Source organism: Coffea arabica, chromosome 1e, assembly GCF_036785885.1.
Source record: "Coffea arabica cultivar ET-39 chromosome 1e, Coffea Arabica ET-39 HiFi, whole genome shotgun sequence".
In the NCBI taxonomy this organism is placed as follows: domain Eukaryota; kingdom Viridiplantae; phylum Streptophyta; class Magnoliopsida; order Gentianales; family Rubiaceae; genus Coffea; species Coffea arabica.
The window spans coordinates 43,213,767-43,235,127 of NC_092311.1; the positions used below are offsets into that span (position 1 = coordinate 43,213,767).

At 37.3% G+C, this 21,361-nt stretch overlaps 1 protein-coding gene and 1 long non-coding RNA gene across 2 annotated transcripts; one reads left to right on the forward strand and one right to left on the reverse strand.

The window, feature by feature from the left end:
• Positions 1-7,882: 7,882 nt before the first annotated feature.
• On the reverse strand, positions 7,883-10,186 carry LOC113689407 (uncharacterized). The gene is made up of 3 exons (XR_003448189.2): positions 9,893-10,186; positions 9,741-9,804; positions 7,883-8,222 (listed from the first exon to the last, which is right to left on the reverse strand). It is a non-coding gene; the product is annotated as an uncharacterized lncRNA (long non-coding RNA).
• Positions 10,187-14,536: 4,350 nt separating this feature from the next.
• On the forward strand, positions 14,537-19,670 carry LOC113704733 (uncharacterized). Its single transcript, XM_027226609.2, has 2 exons — positions 14,537-16,567; positions 16,671-19,670. The coding sequence occupies exons 1-2, from the start codon at positions 14,779-14,781 to the stop codon at positions 19,454-19,456; spliced, it is 4,575 nt and encodes a 1,524-aa protein (XP_027082410.1). The 5' UTR covers positions 14,537-14,778; the 3' UTR covers positions 19,457-19,670.
• The last annotated feature ends 1,691 nt before the right edge of the window (positions 19,671-21,361 follow it).

Here is a 21,361-nt window from a genome sequence, read left to right on the forward strand (position 1 = left end):
TGAGCCCTATAACCTGCATAGGTTATGTGTTTACTCGCAAAGAAAGCATTTTGTGAAGTCAAGGCTATTTGGTCCCCATATACACTCTCTGCCATTCTCTGCTCAGGATGAAGGGGGGCTTTGCAAATATATACAGCTTCTCATTCGTTTTTCGCCTCAAACGTCTTAGAGTGTTGGATTTATGGGATATTAATCTAGGATTTCATTTTCCTAGTGAAGTTACTATGCTTATTCAGTTAAGGTACTTGGCAGTTCAAGGTGACAGGTGCCGAACCTGTGCAATAATAATTACTAAAAAGTCCTAATTACCACCACAAATAATTATAGAACAAATCCAAGTACTGGAACAGGGATCCTAGGTGTGCAATAGGTTACTTGATTCACCATGTTCCCGAAGAGTTTGCTCGATCCGATATACTAGATTTGTCTATAAAAATATTGATTTTGCGTACAATGGCAAGTAGGGTCGATTCCACAGGGAGCGGGTAGGAAATTATTTCTTTCCAAATTAGTAGAACGAAATTGGGGGATTTTCAATGGGAGGCAAATAAATAAAATAAAAATAAGAATAAAAATAAAGCGAACTAAATTCAGAACTAACTCACAAAGCACAATTCACTAAAAATAGCAATTAATAAAAGTTCTACCCAAAGGATCAACTGCTTAGGCACGGTCCAATTAAATGATCATCGATACAAAGATATTTCATCCATTCATCACTAGCTTGGTTATAGTTATCAACAAGCTCTGACAACCAGTTCTTCCTTACTTTTTCGACAGTCAAGGTACGACCATTGACTGCTTCTCTAACCAGATAACAACCCTAAGTACGACCGTATGAATTTAATTACCCAATTGCATTAAAGTTAGAAGAACCCAACCCTAACCAATAAACACGCTAAGAGGGTTTATTTAAGTTAGATCTTACGTTTCCCCAACAAAAATCCAATTATAGTGGTCGCCACTAGGTATCAACTAAACGAACAATTACGGATTCAATTTAGTTAATGTGACAGTAGGCTATTAAATTAAATCAAATACCCGGCCGTTGATATTCAATTAATAAAATACCCATAAACAATTAATTCAGGAAACGCACGAATAGCAATAAATTGGAAGAAATAATGAAGATTCGATTAGATCTCACAGATATTATGGACCGCGCCCTCGCGTCAACTTTTGGGTAGAGGAAAAAATTAGCCGCTCCTCGTCATGTTAAGCTCACGCGATTTAATTGATTTCATCCACGCAAACATCAAAGATTCTGGATTGGTGAAGTAGCGAAGATAGAAAAAGTGAAAAGTCTTGCTTGACTCTGCATGGGAGTCCGTACTGGATTCCCTAAGTTCAATGCCAAAGCCAACGGAAATTGAATAGATCCGAAAGCGAAAAGCAAAAGAGTCAAACGCAAACGCCAAAAACAAGGGAAAGAAAAGTCTTCTGTCTCTGACCCATTCGGCCAAAAAAGAAAAGCTAAAGCTACCTAATTCCTAATGTAATTGCTGCCGAAGAAAAAAACAAAAAGCAAAGAAAAACGTCTGACCAATTTTGCAAAAAGGTAAAAACTATGGCTAAAAGTAGTGATACCTCTGAATCTCGCTTTTTCTTCTTTATATAGCCGCCGCCAGGAGCTCTAAGACGTCTGACCCATTTCATTGAAACAAAAGCTAGCCTTTTAGAGTTTTAATCCTGTGCTTCTCGCGGTTCACGTGGACCAGGGTCCGGCTTTTCGGTAACGTCTACCTTTTAAGGCGTGGCCACGCTCTGAGACGAAGGGTCTTCTGTAAATTTGCCTCAAGAGATCATTTTTAATGCCGACCACCTATAATTCATACAAATATGAAATATAAGTTAAACCTCAGTACTTAGCATAGTAAATAGCCAAAATTAGGACAAAATAACACTGCGAAACGTGCCAAATAATGGCTCTGTCAAACCCCCCCACACCTAGGCAATGCTTGCCCTCAAGCATTTCGGAGCTCAAAAGTACAACCAAGAGAGCAGAGGTCATGTAGTAGTTTATACTAACACAAGCATTTCAGATCCCTGACAATATCACCAAAATTAGAACACACCGGACAGGTTGTAATTCAAAGAGAATATATAAATACTGGGGATGCTCGAATCAACCTCATGGAATGGCCTTACTATAGGCTTGCACATTTATCACATCTCCACCACTGAAAAGTGAGCTAAATACACAAATCAAAGGGACTTTGATCGGGTTGTAATGGGATTTAGGTAAAAGGCGGGATAGGAAGGCATAGAGAGGGGGTAATGTGTCGAGGGACTGTCTGAAACCTACCATATAACCACAATGCTTCACCGGAGGAGTTTCACAAACGAGGCAGTTTCACCTGCTACGCACACTGTGCAGGTGCCGGCAAGATTTTTTTTTTTTTTTTTTTTTACAACAGGCGGCTTGCAAGGCGTGGGCACGCTCTGTAAGCCATAGTCGCCTGATCACTCCCTTGATTTTTTCCTTTTTTTTTTTTCAATTTCAGATGTACAGAAACAACACCATATAGCATCTATTCTGCTAACACTTGTGACCATAGATTTATTTGCCTTGCACAAGTAATAAATTTCAGACATCTCTTAATAACACAAGATTGAACAAGAAAGTCTAAAAAGGTCATGGGTTATCAAACATGGTTAACAGACAAAGAGAATGATAAAAGCTCAAATTGGTTCATTATCGGGAGATAAGATGAGGACTTGGTTTTAGATAGCTAAAGAGGGTTAAATCCTAAATGCCCTTATCATTTCAAATGCATCCAGTTCAACAAAATGTGGTTTTGACATGTATAAAATAGCAAGTTCTAGAATGCCAATACCATGTGTGCTACCCACTCAATCAAACAAAAAATAGAGCAAACAAGTATAATGTGCTCATATAAGCCTCAAAAGCTCCCAAAAGTTTCAAGAATGGGTCAAGTCCAGTGTATTCAACACTCAACAACACTGCCAAGGGAAAACTAAATGCATAGCTAGCATATTTACCCACATACCCACGCACCTTGATTATGTCATTCATCACAGCAACATGCTCCAGCATTAACAAGCATAGAAATAGATAAAAAACCGACTAACTACAATGTTTTCATTTTTTTTTTCATTTTTTCCATTTTTTTTGTTTTTTCTTTTTTTGTTTGTTTGTTTTTTCTTTTTTTGTTTGTTTTTTTTTTTAGAGTAACAAAGCAAAAAGAAATAATGGAAGCCACTCTCCCACACCTAAAACCTACATTGTCCTCAATATAGAAAAGACAAATGAAGTATTAGGAGAAAAGAAAAGAAACTTTCCTGACCACCGGGGAGGGAAAGTGAGACACTAAGGCGGAGGAGGTGAGACGGCTGCGTGCACAAGGTGGTATGGCGGCGGCGGACGCAAGGTGGAGTGGCGGCGACGGATGCAACACCAACAGGAAGGAGAAGACTGAAGCGTCAATTCCAAAACTCCATTCCTTAGGTGTGACAACCTAGCGTGGGCATGTCTAACTGCCAACTTCCTGTCACAAAATAACAACCCACTAAATGACACTAACACTTAACAAAAACTTCAAAAATATAAGAAAATTAAAACAAAAGAAGCCTTGGATTGCCTCCCAAGTAGTGCCTTTCTTTAATGTCTTTGGCTAGACATAGCACCACTCTTTAGTTTGGATGTAATTGAATTTTCTTTGTAATTGGTGGCCCTCCTCCGGGATCCACATGGCCATTGAGTGCAACCTTTTTCCTAAATTTTCTCTTCATTTTTACCTCATGAATTGCTTTCATCCTATAGGACTTGTTCGCAACAATCTTGAATTTACCCCTATAAGCAAATTTAGAAAATTCTTGCACAGAGGGATTAGTGGTATACATAGCAAACACAAAATGAGAGTTAACAGGATGTTTTATTGTATCAAAAATATTAAAATAGACTATTTCTCCATCAAATTCCATCGTGAGAGTATCCCTACTAACATCAATTTTAGTCTGGGCAGTACTCAAAAATGGTCTTCCTAATATAATAGGTGATGGATTTGGAGCACTTCTATCATCCATGTAAAGCACATAAAAATCAGCAGGAAACATTAATCCATCTACTTGTACTAAAACATCCTCAACTATCCCATCCGAATAAGCACATGCACGTTCAGCCAATTGAATTATTATCCCCGTTTCTTTTAAAGGTCCTAAATTTAGGGAATCATAGATTGACTTAGACATTACATTAACAGAAACCCCTAAATCTATCATGGCATTTTTGATATTAGAATGGCCAATCTTACAGGGGATAGTAAACATACCTGAATCTCCGCATTTGGGTGGGAGTTTCCTTTGAAGTACAGCTGATACATTCTCTCCTACCATCACTCTTTTATCACCCCTTAGCTTTCTTTTGTTAACGCACAAGTCTTTCAAGAACTTTACGTACTTGGGTACCTGCTTGATCGCGTCCAATAGGGGGATGTTTACTTGAACTTTGCGGAACACATCCAGGATTTCTTTTTCCTTTTCTGCCCTCTTTGTCTTTTCCAACCTGCAAGGAAAAGGTGCTATATTAGATTTAATAGGGATCGAAGGAATAGATGTTACCTTAGGCTCTTCGCGAATGCGCCCTTCCTCTTCAATCTCCTTTTCTATCGCCTCCTCACTTTTGCTTTTCGAATTTACCAACTTAGGTCCCTCCACCTCTTTGCCACTCCTTAATGTCATGGCACTTACATTTCTGGGATTTGGCTCGGGTTGAGATGGCAATTTTCCATAAACATGGGACTCTAGGCGATTAATGGCAGTTGCCATTTGACTCATTCGAGTCTCCATGTCTTTCATGCCTGCTTTGGTGTCCTGTTGGAACTGGGTGGTGCTCGCGACTAAGGACCTAGTCTCTTGCTGGAGTTAAGCAGTGGTCGTGACTAAGGTCCTAGTCTCCTGCTGGAGCTGAGTGGTAGTTGTGGCCAAACTCTTGACAATCTCCTCCAAAGAACTTCTTGAGTTTGAGGCCGAGGGTTGGGACTTCTGTTGCCAAGATTGCTGAAATCTTGGTGGACGACTTGAGAATGCATTTTGTGGCCTATTACCATAGTTGAAATTGGGGTGATCTCTCCAACCCGGGTTGTATGTGTTGGAGTATGGGTCATACGGTCTACGAGGCGCGGGCACGCCTCCGGCCATGTTCACTTGTTCAGCCCCATCCTCTTGCAACATAGGGCATGAGTCAGTATGGTGGCCCATATTTGTGCAGATTCCACAGGCCTTTATTTGGGGCACATTTCCCAAAGCCAATTGTCGAACAACGGATGTGAGCTCCGACAACTGTTGCTGAATAGATGTTGACTCCACCTCATTAACCCTGCGAGTAGGGTTACTCTCACGGAAGCCAAACTGTTGAGAATTCTCTACCATGGCTTCGATAAGCTCCCACGCTTCCCTTGGTGTCTTGTTTGCCAGTGCTCCCCCACTCGCAGCGTCAATGATACTCCTATCAGTTGATTGGAGTCCTTCATAGAAGTATTGGATTAACAGTTGTTCACTAATTTAATGCTGCGGGCATCTAGTGCACAACTTGTTAAACCTTTCCCAATATTCATACAAGAACTCCCCGAGATACTGTTTAATGCTGCAGATTTCCTTCCTCAAACTCGCAGCCCGGGATGCAGGGAAGAATTTTTCCAAAAACTTCTTTTTCAACTGTACCTATGTGGTAATACTACCCGCTGGTAGGTAGTACAACCAATCTTTAACTGCATCCTTGAGAGAGAACGGGAAAGCTCTCAGTTTAATTTGCTCTTCAGTGACCCCAGGAGGTTTCATACTAAAGCAAACACCTCGAACTCCTTAATGTGCTTGTGGGGTTCTTCGCCAGATAGCCCATGGAAAGAGGGTAAGAGGTGAATCAACCCCGACTTTAGTTCGAAAGCAATATTCTCCGCCAAAGAGGGGAATGTGATGCATAAGGGCTGGTGAGTCAGCTCCGGGGCAGCCAGCTCCCTTAATGTTTGGGTGTTGGCCATGCTTACTTCGTCTTCCACTGACTCGTTTGCACTAAATAATTGCCCTTCTTTACGTCTATTGGTTTCTTGCCTCCGCCTACGCGCTGCCTTCTCAACTTCAGGGTCGTATACCAATTCACCTGTGCGAAAAGAACGGGGCATAAACTAGCAAAAATACCAAGAAGAATAAAATAAAATAAAATAAATACTGAATTTGAAAAGAAATAAATAATCCAAACGCCAGCTCCCCGGCAACGGCACCAAAAATTGACAGGTGCCGAACCTGTGCAATAATAATTACTAAAAAGTCCTAATTACCACTACAAATAATTATAGAACAAATCCAAGTACTGGAACAGGGACCCTAGGTGTGCAATGGGTTACTTGATTCACCCTGTTCCCGAAGAGTTTGCTCGATCCGATATACCATATTTGTCTATAAAAATATTGATTTTGCGTACAATGGCAAGTTGGGTCAATTCCACAGGGAGCGGGTAGGAAATTATTTCTTTCCAAATTAGTAGAACGAAATTGGGGGATTTTCAATGGGAGGCAAATAAATAAAATAAAAATAAAAATAAAGCGAACTAAATTTAGAACTAACTCACAAAGCACAATTCACTAAAAATAGCAATTAATTAAAGTTCTACCCAAAGGATCAACTGCTCAGGCACGGTCCAATTAAATGATCATCGATGCAAAGATATTTCATCCATTCATCACTAGGTTGGTTATAGTTATCAACAAGCTCTAACAACCAATTCTTCCTTACTTTTTCGACAGTCAAGGTACGATCATTGACTGCTTCCCTAACCAGATAACAACCCTATCTACGACCGTATGAATTTAATTACCCAATTGCATTAAAGTTAGAAGAACCCAACCCTAACCAATAAACACGCTAAGAGGGTTTATTTAAGTTAGATCTTACGTTTCCCCAACATAAAGCCAATTATAGTGGTCACCACTAGGTATCAACTAAATGAACAATTACGGATTCAATTTAGTTAATGTGACAGTAGGCTATTAAATTAAATTAAATACCCGGCCGTTGATATTCAATTAATAAAATACCCATGAACAATTAATTCAGGAAACGCACGAATAGCAATAAATTGGAAGAAATAATGAAGATTCGATTAGATCTCACAGATATTATGGACCGCGCTCTCGCGTCAACCTTTGGGTAGAGGAGAAAATTAGCCGCTCCTCATCATGTCAAGCTCACGCGATTTAATTGATTTCATCCACGCAAACATCAAAGAATCTGGATTGGTGAAGTAGCGAAAATAGAAAAAGTGAAAAGTCTCGCTTGACTCTGCGTGGGAGTCCGTACTGGATTCCCCAAGTTCAATGCCAAAGCCAACGGAAATTGAATAGATCCGAAAGCGAAAAGCAAAAGAGTCAGACGCAAACGCCAAAAACAAGGGAAAGAAAAATCTTCTGTCTCTGACCCATTCGGCCGAAAAAGAAAAGCTAAAGCTACCTAATTCCTAATGTAATTGCTGCCGAAGAAAAAAACAAAAAGCAAAGAAAAACGTCTGACCAATCTTGCAAAAAGGTAAAAACTAAGGCTAAAAGTAGTGATGCCTCTGAATCTCGCTTTTTCTTCTTTATATAGCCGCCACCAGGAGCTCTCAAACGTCTGGCCCATTTCATTGAAACTAGCAGATGTTCACCATGCTTGCGCATGGTGGAAAATCATAATTATGCCCAACCCAGTTTTGGCTAATAGTTATAAATATTATATATGAAAAAAATTGCATAATATTTTTTAAGTGTGTTAATGTGTTAATCTTTTAACAAAAATTAAGTCATAAATTAGAATAATATTTTTTGTTATAGGATGTTTAGTAGGGTTAATCCACAATTGAATAATAGCTGGACACGGGTCAATTTTGATATTCACAGAAAAGAAATAAGTTTGTTGTATTTGAATTATTATTTACTAAAACAAATGTATGATAAAAGCTAAGAAATGGATAATTAGACTTTCACTGCTACTGAAGTTAAAATTATCTATTTATCTATAAGATACAAGACTAACATTACAAGAATTACCATCCACATGAAAATAATCTCTATAAGAATTGAGCTTCTTATTGCCAACACGATGTAGGTTATCATTTTTCCAATCATCTCACTGCCTTGCCTTTTCTTGAATAGCAACATCATCATCATCCTCCTCTTCACAACGTCTCAAGTCATCCTTAGGACCTTAGCCAATGTGACAGTAGTCAATTTCTATAATAATCAACAACCAAAATGTGAACAACATTTTTCAGTAAAACCACTACAACTTCTGATCTAAGTAGGTGCATAGCATCTCTTAAAATATAATTGGCTTCTTGATTCATCATATATCAAGTCAACAAAATCGAAGTAGCATCTCTAACATGTTTGAACATTTGATGGTGTTTAGAAAACCATGCAGATGACCTATTAGTCTATTTAAAAACAGAAAAAGGAAACTATAGAAGGAAATAAAAAAAAAATAGAATGTAGTGTGTGTCTCTGATGTAGAGAGAGGTAGAGAGAGCATTTGCTAAAGAAACAGGGTAGGATACAATATAGGTTCTCAGGTTGTATTAGGAAAGCTGACTATGAACTCCAATGATTCTAGCCTCGTTTGGAGACAATAAAAGCTTGGTAAATGGGATAATTATCTAGCACCATGCAAGCAAAAAGGTCCTCGCCCCCTTGCAAAAACGACCATTTGTTCTTGATCATTCCAAAGAGCTAGGGAGTAAAACCACCTAAAGCAAAGCCAACCAAAATGCATTGAACATTTACCATGCTCAAGAACAAACTTAGGGAATAGAGTAACCTTCTGCTATATTGCACAAGAGCCAAAATTTACAGCCTTAAAGCACCACATAAAATTGAGAAATCCCTCAAATTTAAAGAAAGATGGCTAACTATTTTCTTTATCGATCAAAAGAAAATATATAACAAGTACTTTTCAGTTCCATAAAACTTACCATTCATCCACTAAGGAATGTTAGTAATCCATGACAAAATCTTCAAACATGCAACTACAACACTGGAAAAAAAACTAATAACAAATCTAAAAGGAAAAAAAAGGTGCCAAGAAAACAGGATCTCCAACAGCGAGACATTTGCATGTTATTCTTGCTGAAGAAAAAATATTGGTTGAAAGGTTAAGGTATTACGTTTTAAACTTGAATTCCACCATTGATATATAAGAATAGGGTAGAAATTCACGTGAGAAGAAATTATCTAAAATTTGTCAATAATGGTCTGAGATGCTATGTGCCAAAGAAATATTAGGAAGAAAGGACATATAAAACATACTGCAAGAGAGTAAGTAATTAGGGCATAATGGAAAGAAAAAATTTTGCATTTCATATTTACTTGTCAAACAATAAATTATTTGTTCAGCTTGAATTTTACCATTGGAAATTAAAAATAGTAAACAACTCACGTGAGAAGAACCTTTCAAATTTTTCCCTTTTTTCCTTTTAGACCTCCTAAAATTTTTCATTAATGGTTTGAAATGCTCTAAGCTCAGGAGAAAGTAGAAGAAAGAAAAAAATAGATAAAATATATGCGCAATAAAATAAGAAATGAGGTCATACAAACCTTACCTTTTAATAAATTCTCAAACCTAAATCGTAAACTTTAAATAAACAATAAATGGACACATATTTCTGAAAAAAAAGTTCCAACAAAACCCACAAAAAATGAAATCTGTCAACAAAATTGTTTATGAAGGGAAAAAATTCTAGATATTTTGGGTACCTATATCAGATTTTTCCACATCTTAGTAGAGGGACAATGGTTCTTGCTCCTGCGTTTGGAGAGACTGAATCAAAACAAAGAAGGAAAATGTTACCGAAAAAAAAGAAAGAAAACAGGGACATTAAACATAGGCAAAAAGGGTGAAAGTTTACCATGATTACATTTGGGGAAAAAAATGATTCAGATGACTGAGATGAATCAAACATCTTCCTCCTTCATCTTTGTTTCCTCTTTACTATTATTTGAATAGAGAGCTTGAGAGGAATCGACCATTAACGAAGAAGTGAGGAGAAATGGGTGAGACAAAGGAGTCATCTGCCTTTTTTCTATTCTGTTCTGGTGGGCAACCGAAGAGCAGGGGAAAAAAATTTGAGAAGTGAGAGACTTTGAGAAAGTTTCTGAGAGGGGAGGCGGTGAAACGTGTTACTTGGCACATTGGACAGAGAGTCCGAACATATGCATGCTTTACTTTTTTATGCTTTTCATACATACATGCAAAACCTTTTTCGTTCCAACTTCCAAGACAACAAAAGAAGAGCCTTTCTATTAGTCTCTTTTGGATTCCAACACACGAATATTCATCAAAACAAAAAAATTCTCACACAAAATCACGTGCAATGCACATGGAGGACGACCATGTTTTGGCATCCTCTTCCCGATTTATATACATTCTTTAAACAATAGCTAGCCTTTTGGAGTTTTAATCCTGTGCTTCTCGCGGTTCACGTGGACCAGGGTCCGGCTTTTCGGTAACGTCTACCTTTTAAGGCGTGACCACGCTCTAAGATGAAGGGTCTTCTGTAAATTTGCCTCAAGAGATCATTTTTAATGCCGACCACCTATAATTCATACAAATATGAAATATAAGTTAAACCTCAGTACTTAGCACAGTAAATAGCCAAAATTAGGACAAAATAACACTGTGAAACGTGCCAAATAACGGCTCTATCACAAGGACAGATGAATGACATCCCATCATCAATAGCCAACCTCTCAAATTTGGAAACCTTTCTTCTGAAGGTACATAATGGCAGTTTCCTATTGCCAGGTAATATTTGGTATATGAAGGAATTGAGGCATCTGATTGTACGAGGTGATAGGATTGATCTTAGATTGACCAAAGACATCCTTGAAAGCTGCTCTTTTTTATATAATCTACACACCATTGCAACTCCAAAGCTTTATTTGGGGCAAAGCATGGAAAAGATACTGAAAAAGTTTCCGAATATTCGCAAACTAAAATGCTGTCTCTTAGAATCAAAAGAATCTATTGAGGACTGCAACAAGATTGTGGCTATGGACTTCTTGAGACAATTGGAGGCACTGAAGTTCGTTCTTTCTGGTTTGAGTAGGCGTGGGATTGAATTTTATTTCCCCTTGAATATAAAAATGTTGACTTTGGAAGACTACTCCTGGAGTATAATTTCCACAATTGGAAAGCTACCAAATCTTGAGGTTCTCAAATTACATGGTGACCGTAATGAGATAGAAACATGGGAAATGGGAGAAGGGGAATTCCCTAAACTCAAAGTCTTGAAATTGGCATGCTTGGGCATTCTCAGGTGGATAGGCTCTGATGAACATTTACCCTTTCTTCAGAAATTAGTTCTAGGTGAAGGTGTGGAACTGGTGGAGCTCCCATGTTGTTTAGGGTATATATCAACTCTAGAACTGATTGAGATGCAGTACTGTCCTGACTCTCTTATAAGTTTAGTTAGAGAGATTGAAGACAAACAGACGAGCATGGGAAATGTGGATCTGAAGATTCTTATCTTGGGGATTGAGGAGGAATGACTCTCTTCTTTATTCTTTGCTTAGGTACTGTGAAGCTTCTTATTGTAATGCATAAATGTACTGGAATCTGGTGAATAGTAAATGATTGCATTATTTGACAAATTGTTAGAGAAGATGCTGATAATGGATACAATTTTGCCAGATGGTTACCTTTGACATCTCTGTGCAATACTATTTGAACGAAAAACAAATTAAGATATGCTGCTTAGTGCAAACTTAGTCTTGCTATATCATGTAAAGAAGATTTCCTATGTTAGCGGGTAACTGACAAGTGTGAATACCTGATCAATATTGTGTTGGGAGAGCAATAGCCTCTTACATGGTCCATAGCTCTCTTTGTTGAAATGCAGCAATATACATTTGATGTTCCTTCAATCAACAACAAATGCAAATGCAAATGCAGGTTGCAACAAAGTACTGGGGTTGATCAAATCCATTATTAGTAGCATTTGGTTTCTTCAAAACCAGCCAATCATTTATTTGAGAGGTATAAACAAGCAATCACCTTCCTCACTTAGTTGTACTAGAATTTCAACTGGAAAAACTGGGGTTGACTTGACTTGATCAATCATTGAGGAGCAGAGAATGAAAAATCTATTTCTGAGGTAGAAGGAAATCTCAGAGCACACAGAAATTGCACACGGCAAAATGTCAGACAAAGGATTTCTTATTTTGTGGTCAAGATTGTTCATTATACATTCACCCTTTATTTGTCACATCTCAGAAATGGAAGAAGGAAAATTAAGCTATCACTTCTTAAATAGTTACGTCTCAGAAAAGGAAAATGAAAATTTTGTTTGACTGTGGATATCTTTTGGAATTTCAGAAGCAGCCCAAAATTCAACCTCAGAACTTCAAGACAATCAGCATGAGTTCACACGTTAAGTTCAGCATGAGTTAATGTTGAACGTCTTACCTGATGCAGTAATTAGCTTTTGGCAATCAGGACATGCAAAAACAAGTAATTCTCGATGCAAAGTTTCGTCTCTCTCTCTCTCTCTCTCCATATAGGACTCAATAAAGAAATATGGTTTAGAAAATTAAAAGCAGCCATAATTATACCTCAGATCTTATCTTTTTTTTTTTTTTTTTTTTTGTCAAAATATACCTCAGATCTTATCATTGACGTAAACATTCAGTCTAAAAGAATGTTTAAGAGAAGGGCAAATTTCACTTTATCCCCCTGTGATTTAGCGTTTTTTTACATAATCTCCATATGATTTTAAAAGCTATACATAACTCCCTTATGATTTGGATTAAAGTGTCAAAGTGACGGAAATGATTATTCGTAACGGAGTCGCATAAAATATCGAAAATACCCTTATGTAAAGTTGAAAATTATTTATTAACTAAGGGGGGTTATGTATATATTTTGAAAATCATAAGGGGGTTATATGGTAAAATATTAAACCATAATGAGATTATATGGTAAAATATAAAAATCATACAGATTAATGTGTCATGTATTTATAAGGGTAATTTTGACATTTTTAGAAGTTCCGCGAGTGACTATTTCCGTTACTTTAACACTTTAATCCAAACCATGAGAGGATTATGTATAGTTTTTAAAATCATAGGGGAGTTATGTAAAAAATGCTAAATCACAGGGGGGAAAATGTAATTTGCCCTTAAGAGAAGTATAAAGATACTTTTATCAAAACGTTATCACATTTCATGTTTCCATGCCATGTTTTCAAAATATATAGGGTAAATTATATTTTACCCCCCTGTGATTTAGCATTTTTTTCACATAATCCCCCTATAGTTTCAAAAGCTATACATAACCCCCTTATGGTTTGGATTAAAGTGTCAAAGTGACGGAAATGATCATTCATAACGGCGTTATTTAAAATGTCAAAAATACCCTTATGTAAAGTTAAAATTTATGTATTAACCAAGGGGGGTTATGTGTATATTTTGAAAATCATAAGGGGATTATATGGTAAAGTATTAAACCATAAGGGAGTTATATGGTAAAATATAAAAATCATACGGGGGTTAATGTGTTATGTATTTATAAGGGTAATTTCGATATTTTTAGAAGTTCCGTTATGAGTGACTATTTCCGTTACTTCGACACTTTAATCTAAACCATAAGAGAGTTATATATAGCTTTGGAAACTATAGGAGGGTTATGTAAAAAAAGGATAAATCACAGAGGGGTAAAATATAATTTATCCAAATATATTATATCTGTGGGGAAAAGGTTGTATAAAATATAAGAGGAAGAAAATAATAGGTGTACTATACATATGTTGTTTAGAGCATTATTTTTATTCTTCTTCACCCTATTCTCGACATTATCAAAAGTTTCTTGGAGTAGCCTCTCTTTATTGCATCCATCAAGCAAATTGGCATAATTTCAGACGTTAGTCTTCAAATAAAGCACCATTTTTTTATCAGAAAAAAGTAGTGAAAGGATGAATTTGTCAATTTATTAGTTTGATTTTGACTTTTTTACTATTGATTGTTCGTTTTAATGTAAAAATTAACAGTAACACTTTGACTCAAATCATGAGAGAGTTATATACGGGTTTTTAAATCATATGGGGTTATATAATAAAATACTAAACTATAGGGGAGTAAAAGATAATTTATCCTTTAAATTCCATGTTTTTTGTCAATTTTTTTTAATCAAATTGGTTACTTGGCTAATAGCAGTGTACATTGTTACAAGAAAAGAACGTATTTATTATATTGATTGAGTGAAAAAAAAGTACTTATATTTAGTTGAGTGAAAAAAGTGCACTTTTGCAAATTTGGATGACAAAAAATATGTCAAGAGGCCTTGGTTAAGGTTGAAACGTCAGAATTGAGAAGTTTTGGATTCTAATTACTCCTTTCCCATTTTTTAAATCCCGTCGCTCCTCTCTCCTGATAGAGAGAATTTTTCAAAAAAATAATGACGAAAAGCAACAGTTTTAATTGGTTGGATTATCAATATTACTAAATAAAAAATTTTAATCACCAATAACACAAATCTTTTCATAGTTTAACGGCCATTTGTTCCATTTTGCACGTTCATTTCGATGTTGCCGTAGAAGAAGATGGTAATACCATCTAAGCACATGGTTTTGTACTGATAGCGAAACAAAAGAAAACTGGTATGGTTGACCCCAAAATCAACTACGCGGTTGTATTAGTTTCTTGAAATCCATATGAGATTTTATCGAGAGGAAGAAGAACGCACAAAAGTTTTCCCTGCTTCAATTTTTTCAGATCTGAGAGCACTGGAAGAACGATCATGGAAAGCAGAAAACTGTGGATGGACTGCATCATTATAATCGATTCAACGTCACAGAAACTGCGGTCACTGGTGAGCAAGCGATGTGATTTCAGCAGGGATAATCAAGGCTTGGATGAGCTGAAGGTGGAGCTAAGACTGGTGCAAACATTTCTTCTGTGTGCCAGGGAATTGGCATATTTCTGGTTTAGCCTTGAATATCCTGAGAATCCAAAACTGGGGCAGTTTTATCATCTTCTTCGCCGACTGGAGAATGGATTGCCCCCCATCGACCCAGCTGGCGCAGCCTCTAGTTGGGGAGATACTCTAGAGAATGTTAAGCAAGAAATCAGTGAAGCTTATGTTGAGATGTTAAACTCCGTAGGGCTACCCGTTTCTCTGTCTCAAGACAGATGGCGTCTTTTATATGACGAGCCTTCGCTGTTTAAAGAGACAGAATCATATTCCAAACTGCTTGATTGCTTGTTGAAATCCAGTTCTCTTAGGATAGAAGAATTCATGGAATTCCTAGACTCCTTGCTAGAGAATCTTGGGGATATTAACTTCTTGGGTGAAGCCTGTGATTCCAGATTTGAAACTTTATTCGAAGCCTTATTCGAAGCCCTTCAGGAGAAGCTAGTATTCCTTAAAAATTTTATCCTCTTTGCCAGGATGCAAAGCAAGCTTGATGAAGCACAGAAGGAACTCATGAAGCACTGTGGAGTGGTGGCTCTATCTGCAGCACATCTCTGTTACGCTTTTTGGTTTTTTAGGGATGATGATGAAGTGCTTTGTGGAGTGGAATTAAAGATTTCACGATCAATAGAGAAGATCAAGCCAGTTTATCATGAAGTCCGTTCGGCTTACATTGGCGTCTTGAAATTTCAATCATCATCCCTCACTCTGTCTACCCAAAGGGATATGTTTATAGTGGGGGATTTTGTAGATTCTCTCCTAGGTAATCTTTGGGAGTTGCTACAAAATTGTCCTACTGCTTTTATGGTATCCCTGAAGCATCAAATGCAGATACTCTATGATGGACTGCGATTCTTGAGAAACATTCTCAAGAAGCAGCAAGAGAGGTATGATGGACTAGATGGAAGAACCAAGGATCTTGTTGGAGCTGTGGTCAATGATGCTGGTGTTGTAATTTTCTCACTGTACCAGAAAGGAATTGAAGAAGTTTTGGCCATGGAAATAGATGCTATGATATTTTGCTCATTGCACAAAATTGAGCTTATTAAGGCAGAAGTTGGGGAAAAGCACCCATTGGCATTGAGTTTTGACCTTTCTACAACCAATGCACTGGCGCTTATTGATCTTCTCCTGGAAAATTTGAAGGAGCTGGCAAGCAGTAAAGTTGATCCAGTTTCTTTTGCAGAGGATAGAGGTAATTTCTTAAGATCGTACTTGAAGAAGACCGTGGAGCATCCCACCAGGCATCCAAACCTCGATCTTCAAATTATGCAAGAGGATCTTTTATTCTTAAGATCATTCATGGAAAATAATTTGGAGCAGCTCAACCGGAATGAAAAGCTCCCAATTGAAACAATGCAGAATGATCTTCTATTCTTAAGATCATTCTTGGAAAATAACAGGGAGCAAAACAACCAGCACGAGGAGCTCCAAGCTCTTTGGAGTCAGGTTATTGAGGTGGCACACGAGGCAGAGTTTGTTATCGACTCCTTAGTAGTTGGAGATATGTCATTTTATTCTCTGGTGTTACTTGACAGCATCACAGAAGAAATTAAGCTTGTTAAGAGTGAAGCACAGAATGCAACCACAATCTCGAAGTATGTGACATCACAAGGTAATATTTCAATTTTTCAACAATAATTGCAACAATGGTGAAGTTGGACCTCCAAATTTTTTTAAAATAATATTCCATTTTCTCTAATATTTTCTCAAAACAGCAAGAAGCAAGTGGAGCACTGGAACACCCCACCAGGTGTTGCACCAGGTAGCAAGCCAGGTATCCCACCAAGTACTTGACGAAGTTAATCTTGTCAAAACTGAACTCTCAAAGATTGATGACGAAAAGGATGTCTTCAAAGCTCAGAAAACTACCAAGGTTCTGAGCCAGGCGTTCTACTGCCTTCCTATTTTTTTCATAGCAGCAATAAGCAAGTGGAGAGGCGAAAAGACTGAGACCTTGGAGATTGAAGGCGATAAGTACGTCATTGAAGCCCAAGAAGTTACCAAGAGCCCGAGGGACATGCCATCACAGAGTAGTATCTCAGCAATAAATGAAGCAGCAATAAGCAAGTGGAGAGGCGAAAAGACTGAGGCCTTGGAGATTGAAGGCGATAAGTACGTCATTGAAGCCCAAGAAGTTACCAAGAGCCCGAGGGACATGCCATCACAGAGTAGTATCTCAGCAATCAATGAAGCAGCAATAAGCAAGTGGAGAGGCGAAAAGACTGAGACCTTGGAGATTGAAGGCGATAAGTACGTCATTGAAGCCCAAGAAGTTACCAAGAGCCCGAGGGACATGCCATCGCAGAGTAGTATCTCAGCAATCAATGAAGTTGTTGTAGATCTGAAGGATCAGGAGCAAGCAATAATTGATCAACTTATAGGAGGATCAAAACAGTTCAACATCGTGTCCATAGTGGGCATGCCTGGAATAGGTAAGACAACTTTGGCACAAAAAGTCTACCATGATCCTTCAATTATATCTCACTTCCACATTCTTGCATGGTGTTGTATCTCCCAAGTATATAGCAAGAAAGATTTGTTACTAGAAATTTTAGCTTGCATTGACGAGAAAGATGAATATGCTGAAAGGAATGAAAATGATTTGGCTAACACACTTCGTAAACACTTGAAGCAAAAGAAGTATCTCATAGTTTTGGATGACGTTTGGGACACTGAGGCATGGAATGCTTTGAAAGAATCATTCCCAGATGATACCAATGGGAGCAGAATTCTCTTAACAAGTCGAAACCATGAGATTCCTGGTAAGCCTCACCTTCTTCGGCTACTTACTGAAGAAGAAGGATGGGAATTACTACAAAGAAAGCTGGAAGTTACCAGGGAAGAAGGCTATCCTCCAGAACTAGATGTTCTTGGGAGGCAAATAGCAAAAAATTGTAATGGGCTGCCACTGTCAATTGTCATTATATCTGGAATTCTTGCAACCCTGGATCAAGATGGTTGGGAGAAAGTTGCAGAAAGGCTAAGTTCAAATAGCGTGGTTGGTGCCACAGGACAATGCAAGAGTATATTAGAGCTGAGTTATGTACATCTACCTGACCATTTGAAACCATGTCTTCTTTACTTTGGAGCATTTAGAGAAGATCAAGAAATACCTATCCGGAGGTTGATGTGGTTATTGGTAGCAGAAGGATTTGTGCAGAAAAATGAGTTGGAGAGCACAGAGAAATTAGCAGAAGGCTATATAATGGCTCTAATTAACAGAAGCTTGGTTATGGTGGGGCAACGAAGATCCACAGGTGGGGTCAAGACCTGCCGCATTCATGATTTGTTACATGTGTTCTGTGTTGGAAAAGCCAAAGATCAAAATTTTCTACATTTGGTACAAGGGTATGATGAATTTCTTGAATTGGATGAGTTACAACACCCACGTCGGTTATCCATTTACTGTCAACCAAAGCAATTTGCGAAGTCAAGGATATTTTGTCCCCACCTACGCTCTCTACAACATTCTACATCGGGTGTTAGAAGGCGTGAAGTATCATACAGCTTATCCTCCATTCATCAGATGAAACTTCTTAGAGTATTGGATTTGGGACATATTAGTTTAGGTTTTACTTTTCCGAATGAATTATGCTTGCTCGTTAGGCTGAGGTACTTGGCAGTTCTAGGTAGGATGAACATCATCCCATCCTCACTAGCTAACCTCCTAGATTTGGAAACTTTTATTGTGACAACATATTATTCAGGTGGTGGCCTTTCTTTATTGCAAGATGCTTTCTGGAATATGCTGAAATTGAGGCATCTTCATGTACGTGGTGCTCTGATTGATCTTAGTTTGGCCAATGACAACCCTGAATCCTCGTCTGTCTTGTATAACTTAGACACCTTTTCTACTCCAAAGCTTTACGTAGGGCAAAGCTTGGATGCGATGATAAGAAAGTTTCCAAATATCCGCGAACTGAAATGCTGTCTCCTAGAATCAGAGGAATCTACTAGTGACAGCATCAAGATTGTGGCAATGGACTCTCTCAGGCAACTTGAATCACTAAAGCTGCTTCTTAGTCAGGTGAGTGCACATCATATTGAACTTCTTCTCCCCTCAAATCTTAGACGGTTGACCCTGGTGGACTTTTCTTGGAGTCTACTTTCCTCCGTTGGACAGCTATCCAATCTTGAGGTTCTCAAATTAATCGGACAATCTGATGGTGATGGGGTTAAGGAATGGGACATGGAAGAAGGACTCTTCCCCAATCTCAAAGTCTTGAAATTGAAATCCTTGAATATAGTCTGCTGGAAGGGCTCGGAAGATAATTTTCCCTGTCTTGAGAAATTAGTTTTGGAAGATTGTGTGGAATTAGAAGAGCTCCCTTCCTGTTTATGGGAAACATTAACTCTTCAATTGATCGAGGTGCATGGATGTCTATACTCTACTGGAGATTTAGCTCGAGATATCATGGAAAAACAGATGGACTACGGAAATGAGGATCTGAAAATCTGCATCTCAGGGGAAATTGAGGATACTTCTTCATGGTCCGATTGAAATTCAAAGGGATGGTCAGGGTATTCTGAAAGATCATCTGCCATAAGAGTGAATATCTTCCGTTTGGCTTTGTTTAGAATGATGTAATGTTTTTGGCTTTACTGCATATATATATGCTGAAATTGTTAGTAACAAATTAATGTACTAGTAAAGATAAATTGATTGTGAAAAAAATTGATGATCAATACACTTTTTGCCAGATGGTTATAATTAAGTCTAAAATATCTGCGGAATCCATTTACATGTTTTACATTAGCTTTGCTTGAAAATTGGAGTTCACAATCTGATACGATCTTGAACTGATGCTTAGTCATGTCTGCTGTGTCATGGGAGATAAGAGGCTATGGATGTGATGGCATCTGCTATGCTTTTGGCTTGCAACTTTACAGCTCTGTAAAAGAATAGCACAATGATTTCTGCAGGATTGTTTAGATGATGTAATTTGTATCACTTCATTGCATATATATATATATATATATATATATATATATATATATATATATATATATGGGCAAATTTCACTTTACCCCCTTGTGATTTAGCATTTTTTACATAACTCTCCTATGGTTTCAAAAACTATATATAACCCCTTCATGGTTTGGATTAAAGTGTCAAAGTGACAGGAATGATCATTCGTAACGGAGTCACCTAAAATGTCAAAAATACTCTTATATAAAGTTGAAAATTATTTATTAACCAAGGGGAGTTATGTGTATATTTTGAAAATCATAAGGGGTTATATGGTAAAGTATTAAACTATAAGGGGGTTATTTAGTAAAATATAAAAATCATACGGAATTAGTGTGTCATTTATTTATAAGGGTAATTACGACATTTGTAGAAGTTCCGTTACGAATGACTATTTCCGTTACTTTGACGTTTTAATCCAAATCATGAGGAGATTATGTATAGTTTTTAAAATCATAGGGGGGTTATATAAAAAAATATTAAACCACAGGGAGGTAAAATGTAATTTGCCCTACATATATATAGAAAATTGTTAGTAACAGATTACTGTACTAGTGGATAAATTGATCATCAAAAAGTTAATGGTCAATATACTTTGTGCCTGATGGTTAATTAAGTCTACAGCATCTGTTGAATCCATTTTGTAGAATACGAGTTTAGCATGATGGATTTATAAGTCAGAAACACGTTTCACATTGGCTTTACAAGAAAATGGTTAAACACTATCTGATACAAGAAAAGAAAACAGAAGAAGAGTTCTTTCCCATGCCTCTTTTTGGCTGCTGTATGTGATGAAAGTGTGCAGCAGGGGTGACTTTGAGTTCTTGATTAACAATATGCAAAGCTGCAAAAGCATTTTAATTTTGCAATTGACGGTAATGCCTATAGGTCGCTTGAACAGGATGGGAGAAAATGGAAAAAAAGTATGATTCTTTGCAACTGATACGGCCACTTTGTCAATCTGATAAATGACAAAAAGTTGCAGGATAACATAAACAGGAATTTGTACCAAACAAATCTATTTGGCTACCTCCAGTTCGTGAGGCTTCATGGCAGATTCTTGATATGAACATAAATTTATTGATGGGGTCAGAGTCAGAGTTGACTAGATTTTTTTTTTTAAGTTAAAAGCGGGATCATGTGGGCGGAAAAACTAAAAAGGAAGAGAAAAGATAAGGTTAAAGAAGAATGAAGAATCCACATGGATTGTTTATTTTTTGAAGTTTTTATACACAAATGTACTATAATAATTTGATATATGTGAGATAAAAAAGGCGATTGAGAAATGCATTCGTCAAAAATGTAATTTTTGTTTTTTAAAAAACAACAATCCAAACAAGGCCTAAGCTTTTATTATTAATTTTAATTAAATGTGTTTTTATTGTTGGTATTGGAAATGTTTTCATAGGCGGTAGAAGAATAATTTGCTTGGTTTTT

What these genes read in the sequence shown, in the direction of transcription:
- LOC113704733 (XM_027226609.2), top strand. Translation starts at nt 14,779, where the DNA reads ATGGAAAGCAGAAAACTGTGGATGGACTGCATCATTATAATCGATTCA. An exon ending in GAAGTATGTGACATCACAAG is followed by an intron (nt 16,568 to 16,670) that starts GTAATATTTCAA and finishes TTCTCAAAACAG; the next exon opens with CAAGAAGCAAGTGGAGCACT.